Raw genomic sequence first — 12,214 nt, forward strand, 5'->3', positions numbered from 1 at the left:
GCTTTAAAATCAACAACACTATGTGAATCTTTATTTATTTATTTATTTTTATTTATTTATTTTTATTATAAGACGTGAATTAATTAATTTGACATACTTTCTCCATCATACAACAATAAAAAAATTAGACAATTGTTACAATCTAAACACAAAATATCCCCTATAGAGGGAAATATTATTGGAATGAAAACATTATTGATATTAATTGGAAAGCTGCCTGGTCAATACGCTTTAAATTTAGCCTTTTAAATAAGGTTAAAGAAGTGCACATGTAAAATACTTCACAAAATGTATCCTTGCAAAGCAACTTTATCTAAGTTCATGAATATTGATAATACTTGCACATTTTGCAATATACATGAGGAAGACTTGTCTCATCTTTTCTATAACTGTGATGTCTCTCTTAAATTCTGGAATGATGTTAGTGACGTGTTATTTGGCAGAGACATGTCAATTACAGGCTATCTTTAAAAGATGTCATTAGCACTTTTTCACACACAGAAAGAACATTCGAGTATGCTGTTAACTTCAACATCTTACAAGGTAAATATTTTATTCATGAACAGAAATTTGCGAAATGTATACCAAAATGCAATATCTTTTTATTAGAAATGGAAACTTTGAGTCTCTAATGCATATTAAAAACAAAAAGAGTGATTTAATGTTAGATTTCATGAAGGAATTTTTCTCTGGTGCTGATCCCCCGCTGTACACTGTTGCATGCAAAACTGTTGCAAACAATTTATTTGTGTTGAATTTTAACAAACAAATTAAATTTAATAATGTTCAACTTAATTCGTTTGTTTAAATTCAGCCCAAATAAATAGTTTACAACCACTTAACGTAAAAAAAATAGTAAATACAAGGAATCATCTTTGAATTTTTTTTTTCAGTGATAGTCGGTGATTGTATCCTAAGTTATCACTTCTGTTTATATGTCTATAAGTATTCTGTAATACTTTTTTTGTTATCATATCTGGTTGTGTTTTTGCAATTCTTGTAATGTTCCCGAACATAGCATATATCTGAATTTTGTACTATTATTTTATGTAATGTTTCACTATGTGAATCTTATTGTATCTTTTCTATAATACACTGAAAAAAAGTGTTGCACACAATTTATTTGTGTTGAATTTAAACAAACAAATTAAATTTAGCAATGTTCAACTTAAATTGTTTGTTTAAATTCAGCTTAAATAAATTATTTACAACCACTTAACGTAAAAAAGTTTAGTAAATCCAACGAAAAATCTTTGAGTAATTTTTTTTCAGTGTACGCAGCGGACTGTATTGTGTGTGACCTTTTAAACATCACTGTGACCTTGCTTTAATATAGTGATTTTTGTGATTCATATTCCCCTGGTACAATCTGTTTCTGATTTTGTTTTGTTCCGTTGTCTATCTTTGTTGTTATAGGATTTGTACATTTTCTGTAGGTTTTTGTATTCTTGTTGAACGTTCCAATAAAGAAAAAATAAATAAATAAAATATAAAAAAACCCAGCGGAAAAATAGATGTCTGAATTGTGCGGTTTGACATTACAAGCAGGCTATTTTTACATGGCACACACTTGCTGTTTTTCCTATAGACATATTTCCTTAATCTCCTTGTGCGTCTTCAGCAGCGAATGACGTTTTGTTCAAGTGTATTTAGTTCTTTCTAACGTTAGCCTAGCCTATATTTCAATGTTTATGCTAAAATCTACATCTGCGATGTTCAAACGTCGAAGTATATGTTATCCAAGATATATAAATGAAATCAATAGATTTTAATTGATAATTTTTTGGGGGGATAATAAAACTTTAGGCATTTGAACACACGTCGCAGAGGTTTTTATTGTAGAACTTTCACCTGTTTGAGTTCCACTTCAGAAACTCTGTTCAGACGCAAAACTCACTATAACATCAAACAGCCATTTTAGCGTTTTAGAGAACTTACTGTATAAGTGTTGACTGTTGAATCAAATCTTCCGGGTCTCCTCTTTCACTTTCATCAGACGGAGAGTTCGTCGTCGTGTCTCTGTGCGTGGCGTGCGGTGTCTCTGTGCGTGGCGTGCGTATCTCTCTCTCTCTCTCTCTCTCTCTCTCTCTCTCTCTCTCTCTCTCTCTCAATTCAATTCAATTCAATAATTGCTTTGTTGGCATGACAAATGTTACAAATGTATTGTCAAAGCAGTTCTAAAGTTTACATAAAAATAAGAGAACATACATATATAATAAAAAAAACAGTAAACAGTAGTAGTAAATATATATATAAAATATAAATAATATATCATATGATTATTCAATATATCATGATATTATTCAATATATCATATTATTATTCAATATATCATGATATTATTCAATATATCATATTATTATTCAATATATCATATTATTATTCAATATATCATATGATTATTCAATATATCATGATATTATTCAATATATCATATTATTATTCAATATATCATATTATTCAATATTATATTATTATTCAATATATCATGATATTGTTCAATATATCATATTATTATTCAATATATCATATTATTCAATATTATATTATTATTCAATATATCATGATATTATTCAATATATCATATTATTCAATATTATATTATTATTCAATATATCATGATATTATTCAATATATCATATTATTATTCAATATATCATGATATTATTCAATATATCATATTATTATTTAATATATCATGATATTATTCAATATATCATATTATTATTCAATATATCATATTATTATTCAATATATCATGATATTATTCAATATATCATATTATTATTTAATATATCATGATATTATTCAATATATCATATTATTATTCAATATATCATATTATTATTTAATATATCATGATATTATTCAATATATCATATTATTATTCAATATATCATGGTATTATTCAATATATCATGGTATTATTCAATATATCATGATATTATTCAATATATCATATTATTATTCAATATATCATATTATCATTCAATATATTATGATATTATTCAATATATCATATTATTATTCAATATATCATGGTATTATTCAATATATCATATTATTATTCAATATATCATGATATTATTCAATATATTATATGATTATTCAATATATCATATTATTATTCAATATATCATGGTATTATTCAATATATCATGGTATTATTCAATATATCATATTATTATTCAATATATCATATTATTATTTAATATATCATGATATTATTCAATATATCATATTATTATTCAATATATCATAATATTATTCAATACATCATATTATTCAATATATCATGATATTATTCAATATATCATATTATTCAATATATCATGATATTATTTAATATATCATATTATTCAATATATCATGATATTATTCAATATATCATATTACTATTCATTTTATCATATTATTATTCAATATATCATATTATTATTCAATATATCATATTATTATTCAATATACCATATTATTATTCAATATATCATATTATTATTCAATATATCATGATATTATTCAATATATCATATTATTATTCATTTTATCATATTATTATTCAATATATCATATTATTATTCAATATATCATATTATTATTCAATATATCATGATATTATTCAATATATCATATTATTATTCATTTTATCATATTATTATTCAATATATCATATTATTATTCAATATATCACATTATTATTCAATATATCATATTATTAATCAATATATCATTCATATCATATTGTTCATATATATCAATAAAAATAATATTAAATCAGAATAAACTGTACATTTAACAATCCACATTTTAGGATAAAGCAGTAATAAAAAAATATATTAATTCATTCATTCATTCATTTTCTTTTCGGGTTAGTCCCTTTATTAATCAGGGTTCACCACAATGGAATGAACCGCCAACTTAACCATATGTTTAACACAGTGGATGCCCATACATTTTCATTCACTTATACACTACAGACAATTTAGTTTATTTATTTCACCTATAGCGCATGTCTTTGTACCGTGGGGAAACCCACGCCAACACACGAGGAGAACATGCAAACTCCACACAGAAATGCCAACTGGTCCAGCCGGAGATGACAGTGCTAACCACTGAACCTATAAAACAGGGGCGGCGTGGTGGTGCAGTGGGTAGCGCTATCGCCTCACAGCAAGAAAGTCGATGGTTTGAGTCCCGGCTCTGTGTGGAGTTTGCATGTTCTCCCCGTGTTCACATATGGTATTCCTCCGGGTGCTCCGGTTTGCCCCACAAGTCCAAACACATGCGCTATAGGTGAATTGGGCATGGCTGGATTGTCTGTTTGTTTCCCGGTGGTGGGTTGCAGGACATCCACTGCGTGAAACACATGGTGGATAAGTTGGCGGTTCATTCCGCTGTCGACTTCTGATTAATAAAGGGACTAAGCCTGAAGCTTTAAAAGAAAACGAATGAATGAATGTTTTCACTGGCTATGATGATGTAATATATATAGTCGACAGGCGGCGGTAGAGACGCAACTCTCACTTATAGACGCCAGCGAAACTCACACAGAAGAAGTCCAATGGTTGTTTGGAAACCGCAGTAAACTTAACGTTACTTCCACAGAGGGCAGAAATACTCCAGTTGTTTTCACAGCAGCTGCAGGATTTCCATTGCAAAGACGAGAGTAAAACCAGGAGTCTTTGTAGCAGCAGACCAATTGTGTTTTCAATCATGAACGTGGCTAAGAGTGGATATCGCGTTTTCTCTGCCAACTCTACACCCGCGTGCACTGAACTCTCTAAGAAGATTACAGAGTACGTATATATAATCTCAATATTTAACATGTGTCACCATCTTCATCTGTGATATATCAATGTGGAGCGATGATGGCGTGATGTTTCGGCCTGTAGATCTGCAAAACACATGACAGCGGAGTCTGGCCTCATGATTTAGATGTCTCACATTTCCAGCTGCAGCGGTGTACGATTTTGACTGATTATTAATGTGTTTTATTAATAAGTTATCACCAATGTGCTTTTGCTTTGTACCCTGAACATCTCTTAGTTAAGTGAAGTAAGTGGTTACAGTGTTATTGAGGGAAAGTTGGTTTTATATTCGCACTTTCGCATACAGTGAAATAATAAATCAGAATTTAAGCAGGCTAATATACAGATTAATTCTCATATCGTACTGCTATCAACACAACCCATTATATTAGTAACTAACGTTAAAAAAGCAGAATAAACACGCTTATCTCTGTGGAAGTTCCCTATATTGTTTATATTGAGGTAAAGTTGGTTTTATATTTGCATATTCAAACTTTCTCCTTAATAGTGTAACTTCAGACTAGTATTCTAAGTAGGGAAATCATATTAGCAGCTAATCAATAGTTATTAAAGTGCAACACCATTCAAAGTCAACTAAATAGTGCTAATGTTGTTTTGAAGTCATACTTTCCTGCAATTTCAGATCGAATATTTAAAGTAACGCGATAAACGTTACCAAAGTAACGCGTTAATCTATATCGTGTCACGCTACTTTAAATTATCGTTCAGAAATCAAAGGCAAGTATGACTTCAAAACAACATTAGCACTATTTAACTGACTGAATAATGTGCTTTAATAGGCACTGGATGCTATTATTATTCCTCTGTTTGGAAAACGTTTCTGAAGTTACATTATTAAAGTCAGAATTTGTAAAATTCCACTACACCTCAATGTAAACAATATAGGGACCTTCCAGAGATAAGTGTGTTTATTAGCTTTTTTGTAACACTGAGCTAGTTACAAATACAATGTGTTGTGCTCATAACAGAATGTTATGAAAATTAATTAGCATTAGCATTTTTAAATTCTGCTTTTCATTGAAGCTGAAGGTGCAAATATAAAACCAACTTTACCTAAAAATTGTTATTATGGTAAAGTTGACTTTATATTTTTATATATTCAGACTTTCTCCTTAATAATATAATTTCAGAAAAGTATATATGCGAATTCTAAAATGGTAAATCTTATTAGCAGCCACTGACAGTCAAAGTATAACATTGTTCAAAACAACATTAGCACTTCATTATCACATTTCAGACCGAATATTTAAAGTGAAGTGATAAACGTTACCAAAGTAACATGTTAAACTATATCAGCACTGTGTCATGCCACTTTAAATAACCGTTCAGAATTCGCACATTAGTATCACTTCAAAACAACATTAGCACTATTTAACTGACTGTGAAGTCGTACTTGTGTGCAATTTCAGACCGAATATTCAAAGTGAAGTGATTAACGTCACCAAAGTAACATGTTAAACAATATCAGCACTGTGTCATGCTACTTTAAATAACCGTTCAGAAATCGCACAATAATATCACTTCAAAACAGCATTAGCACTATTTAATTCACTGTGAAGTCGTACTTGTGTGCAATTTCAGACCGAATATTCAAAGTAAAGTGATAAACGTCACCAAACTAACATGTTAAACAATATCAGCACTGTGTCATGCTACTTTAAATAACCGTTCAGAAATCGCACGTAAGTATCACTTCAAAACAACATTAGCACTATTTAACTGACTGTGAGTAATGTTGTGTTTTGATAGTCATTGGATAATAATATGATTTCACTATTTAGAATACTCTGAAGTTACATTATTAGCGAGAAACATACGAGTGTGCAAATATAAAACAAATATAGTGTGTTGTGCTCGTAACTTGTACTTCATGACAGTTAATCTGTATTAGCCTTTTTAAATTCTGCTATACTGTTTTATTGAATGCGAAATTGTGAATTTAAAACCAACTTTACCTCAAGTAAGGTAAAGTTGGTTTTATATTTGTATGTTCAGACTTTCTCCCTAATATAATTTCAGAAAAAGTATATATGCAAATCCTAAATAGGGAAGTCATGTGACTATCAAAGTACAACATATTGTTCAGAGTGTGTTAATGCTGCTTTGAATATTTGGTCTGAAATCTTGACTTCATAATGACATTTATTTAATTGACTGAAAACAATGTTGTGCTTTGATGGTCATTAACGATATGATTTCCTTATTTAGTGTATGCAAAGAATAATTTTCTGAAATATTACAGGGTGGGCCATTTATATAGATGCACCTTAATAAACTTATTGGAAATTTCACTAGAAAACAATGGTGTGCTTGCTTTAAACCTAGCTTTTTATTCTTTCATGAGGTATTTACAAGCCCCTGCATATATACTAATGTGCCACAAACATGGCGTTAATATCACCAACCATTCCCATTTCATTAAGATGTATACATATAAATAGCCCACCCTGTATTATTAGCCAGAAAGCCCTTTCTCCTTTGCTAACTTTACTTCCATCGCTGTGTTTTGTGCAGATGTAGAGAGCAGGAACAGTGGGCTATTCATCACATAATCTGTGCATGTGACTTACCGCTCTGCACTCATTGCAAACTGTGACTAATAACGCAATCTGGTTAATCAGGAGCTCTCGAAGCTCTGCTTGAGAGATAAGAACGTTTTTTTTTTTTTTTGTGTACCTCTTTTGATTTTCCTTCTTGTTTTTGTTCAGGCGTCTCGGAGTGGAGCTGGGGAAGTCTGTGGTTTATCAGGAGTCAAACAGAGGTGATCAATAACGCTTTATTTACACACAAATTGTTTCAATGGTGGCCAGGGGTGATACTTAGAAATGCAGGCATATAGAGCTGCATGATATTGGAAGAATCTGTCATTGCGAAAATGAAGACACTTCCACCAGATGAACTCGATATTGGAAAGAATCGATAATTTTTGATTGAAATATATAAACAAGGGGACCTATTATGCAAAAATCATTTTATAAGGGGTTTAAACAGTTGTGTCTATGAAAATAGCCAGCTTCTAATGGTAAACATTTATTCATTTTCCTTTTTTTATAATCACACTTGATAAAAACGATCTGCAGAAACACTTTAATTGACATTCTCCCTTTATTAGAGCGGGACAGCCCCGCCCATTAGTGATGATCTCTCCCTTTATTAGCATAAACAGCCCTGAGTGAGAAGCTGCCGTCCACCATTAGAGTTTTGACTCGCTGGATATCATCAATTAAGAGACGTTATACATGCTGAATTTAAGGATGCACAATTGAACACTCACGCACACCCACTTCTGAACAACATTTCAGTTTTTCACAGAGACGACATTAGTCAGTAATTTCTAAACCAGAGCTCTCTGACTTCTCCAGCAGAAATTAGATGAGTCGACGGAGGCTGTGCAATCATATATTGCATCACCAAAAAATGATTGCAGTTATGTTGCAAAATTAACAGAAAAAACTAGGGATTTTTGATAATGGAAAAATCGAACATTGCAGTAGTTTTTATTCCGTGATATGAATAAAATCTTATATTGTAAAACTATTTGGAAAGAATTAATCATTTTAGATTGATTAGGATGATTCTGGAGTGAATAATGCATAAAATATAATAAACAAATGAAAGCATAACAATAAATTCAATCAAGAAAAGTTACAATTGAAATAAACAGCGTTTTTCCAAGTCTTAACAGTATTCAGGTACAGTAATTGAATACAAAAAATTAAATTCATTTAATAAAATCAGAATCAGAAAGAGCTTTATTGCCAAAGATTCTCTTTTGTTCGCAGTCAAATGGTGTTTACATGGTAACAGTGTGTACGTGTCAGTACTGCACTTCCATGTTGTGGGTAAAATAAGACTTAAAACAATTTGAGAGTAATTTTAGCCAGATTAAATTTAAATAAAAAAAAATCTGTTTACATTCTTAGTCAGAATATCATCTAAAGCCGGGTTTATATTTTGGACAAATTTTGAAAAGTCTAAATCCCGGCTCAAACTGTGATTGTAACATGTCATAATCAGAATCAGAATCAGAAAGAGCTTTATTGTCAGGTATGTTCACACATACGAGGAATTTGTTTTGGTGACAGAGCTTCTACAGTGCAACAGGATAACAGAGACAGGACAAAAAACAGATCATAAATATATTTAAAAAAAAATAGAAGTAAGTAGTGAGTGCAAATATACAGATTGACAAGTGTATGTACAGCTATATTACTGTATACAATGTTATATGTGCAGCTGTTATGTGCAAATTGGCATGTAAAGTGTGTTGTTAAATAAGTGTATATGTGTATAAAAGTGTATGGCAAGTAGTGATGTTGGTTCCACAATTATTATCATCAAGTGTTCATGAGATGGATTGCCTGAGGGAAGAAACTGTTTCTGTGTCGGGCTGTTCTGGTGCGCAGTGCTCTGTAGCGTCGACCAGAAGGTAAAAGTTCAAAGAGGCAGTGTGCTGGGTGTGAGGGGTCCAGAGTGATTTTGGCAGCCCTTCTGCTCGCTCTGGATAAGTACAGTTCTTGGGGAGTAGGAAGGGTTGTACCAGTGATTCGCTCAGCAGTCTGAACTATTCGACGTAGTCTTAGGAGGTCACTGGAGGTCACTTTAAAAATGAATCATTATTAAAGTTACAATTTCTCATGCATGCAGCTTTTAAAATCCTCATACAGTCACAAGCCTCAAAAACACATGCAAATGATGAATTATAATCCGGACTCAACATGGCAAACCCTGCAATGTGACTATCGCGAATGATCACATTGCGATATAGTTGCTGAAACAATACATTATGCAGCCCTACAAAAAAACCTTAATATAATCTAGAACTGGAGTACACTTTTTTTTTCCTCACCTTACAAATAGTCATAGAGCCACAGAATAGTGTTAAACACAAACAAACATGTCTGTCTATTGCAAGACAAGTTGATATATTGATTATTGCGACAGGCCTTGATGAACTTAATGATTTTTTTAAGGCACTTTTGACCATAGTGTCCGAGACCCCAAATACACTTGCAGCCAATCAGCAGTAAGGGGCATGTCTAGTAACTATATAACAAAAAGGGTTGATGCTAGAACACTGCTGTGGCTGTATGCTCATGGAAATTATTTATATTATTTATTAAAATATCCATTAATTGGATTTTGTTAACGTCTACCCCAACCCTAAACCAAATCGTCACAATAATGTAAAAGCAGTAATTATACCAAGTAATATTCATATTATTTAATAAATTACCCATGTAATTGTATTTTATTAACGTCTACTCAACTCTAAACCTAAGCTTTACAGTAATGTAAAACAGTAATTATACCAAGTATTGTTCATACTATTTAATAAATTACCCATTAAATTGTATTTTATTAACATCTACTCCAACTCTAAACCCAATCTTTACAGTAATGTAAAATAGTAATTATATTATTCATAATATTTATTAAATTACCCGTTGAATTGTATTTTAATAATGTCAGCTCCTTTCCCAAACCTAAACCCAACCTTCACAGTAATGTAAAACAGTAATTATACAGAGTATTAGCCACATTGTTTATTAATTTATCCATTAATTGTATTTTATTAACATCTACTCCAACTCTAAACCCAACCTTTACAGTAATGTAAAATAGTAATTATATCATTCATATTATTTAATAAATTACTCGTTGAATTGTATTTTATTAACGTCTACGCAACTCTAAACCCAAGCTTTACAGTAATGTAAAAGCAGTAATTATATTATTCATAATATTTATTAAATTACCCGTTGAATTGTATTTTATTAACATCTACCCCAACCCTAAACCCAAGCTTTACAGTAATGTAAAACTGTAATTATACCAATTATTGTTCATATTATTTAATAAATTACCCATGTAATTGTATTTTATTAACATCTACTCCAACTCTGAACCCAAGCTTTACAGTAATGTAAAACTGTAATTATATTATTCATATTATTTATTAAATTACCCGTTGAATTGTATTTTATTAACATCTACTCAAACCTAAACCCAACCTTCACAGTAATGTAAAACAGTAATTATACAGAGTATTAGCCACATTATTTATTAATTTATCCATTAATTGTATTTTATTAACGTCTACTCAACTGTAAACCCAAGCTTCACAGTAATGTAAAAACAGTAATTATACCAAGTATTGTTCATATTATTTAATAAATTACCCATGTAATTGTATTTTATTAACATCTACTCAACTCTAAACCCAAGCTTTACAGTAAAGTATTAATTAAATTAATTATATTATTTATTAAATTACCCATTGAGTTGTATTTTATTAACGTCTACTCGACTCTGAACCCAAGCTTTACAGTAATGTAAAATAGTAATTATATCATTCATATTATTTAATAAATTACCCGTTGAATTGTATTTTAATAACGTCTGCTCCTTTCCTAAACCTAAACCCAACCTTCACAGTAATGTAAAACAGTAATTATACAGAGTATTAGCCACATTATTTATTAATTTATCCATTAATTGTATTTTATTAACGTCTACTCAACCCTAAACCCAACCTTCACAGTAATGTAAAACAGTAATTATACGGAGTATTAGCCATATTATTTATTAATTCATCCATTAATTGTATTTTATTAACATCTACTCAACCCTAAACCCAAGCTTTACAGTAATGTAAAACAGTAATTATATTATTCATATTATTTATTAAATTACCCGTTGAATTGTATTTTATTAACATCTACTCAACCCTAAACCCAAGCTTTACAGTAATGTAAAACAGTAATTATATTATTCATATTATTTATTAAATTACCCGTTGAATTGTATTTTATTAACATCTACTCAACCCTAAACCCAAGCTTTACAGTAATGTAAAACTGTAATTATATTATTCATATTATTTATTAAATTACCCGTTGAATTGTATTTTATTAACATCTACTCAACCCTAAACCCAACCTTCACAGTAATGTAAAACAGTAATTATACAGAGTATTAGCCACATTATTTATTAATTTATCCATTAATTGTATTTTATTAACGTCTACTCAACCCTAAACCCAAGCTTTACAGTAATGTAAAAACAGTAATTATACCAAGTATTATTCATATTATTTAATAAATTACCCATTAAATTGTATTTTATTAATGTCTACCCCTACCTCAACCCTAAACCCAAGCTTCACTGTATTGTAAAAACAGAAGTTATATCTGGTGTTAGCCATATTTCTTTATTATTTCATGTTTCATTATCTAGAGGTTTGGGTGTGTTTGTTTTGGTACTTTCGAATTTCAGCATCATTTGGGGAAAAAAAATTGCTTGATATAGATTAAAGTAAACCAATACCATTTATTTTTATATAGCAGTATGTAAAATTTCCAATATTTCAAAATATGTTAAT

At 30.0% G+C, this 12,214-nt stretch overlaps 1 protein-coding gene across 2 annotated transcripts in view; it reads left to right on the forward strand.

Moving 5' to 3' along the window:
• Nucleotides 1-4,534: 4,534 nt before the first annotated feature.
• Nucleotides 4,535-12,214, forward strand: part of prpsap1 (phosphoribosyl pyrophosphate synthetase-associated protein 1) — a 42,989-nt gene continuing 35,309 nt past the window's right edge. For both annotated transcript variants that reach the window (XM_056454325.1, XM_056454326.1), the window contains exons 1-2: nucleotides 4,535-4,796; nucleotides 7,538-7,590. In XM_056454325.1, the coding sequence (XP_056310300.1) occupies nucleotides 4,714-4,796; nucleotides 7,538-7,590 (136 nt within the window). In that variant the 5' untranslated portion in view covers nucleotides 4,535-4,713. The remainder of the gene's footprint in view (nucleotides 4,797-7,537; nucleotides 7,591-12,214) is intronic.

Source organism: Danio aesculapii, chromosome 3 (genome assembly GCF_903798145.1).
Source record: "Danio aesculapii chromosome 3, fDanAes4.1, whole genome shotgun sequence".
NCBI classification, from domain to species: Eukaryota; Metazoa; Chordata; class Actinopteri; order Cypriniformes; family Danionidae; genus Danio; species Danio aesculapii.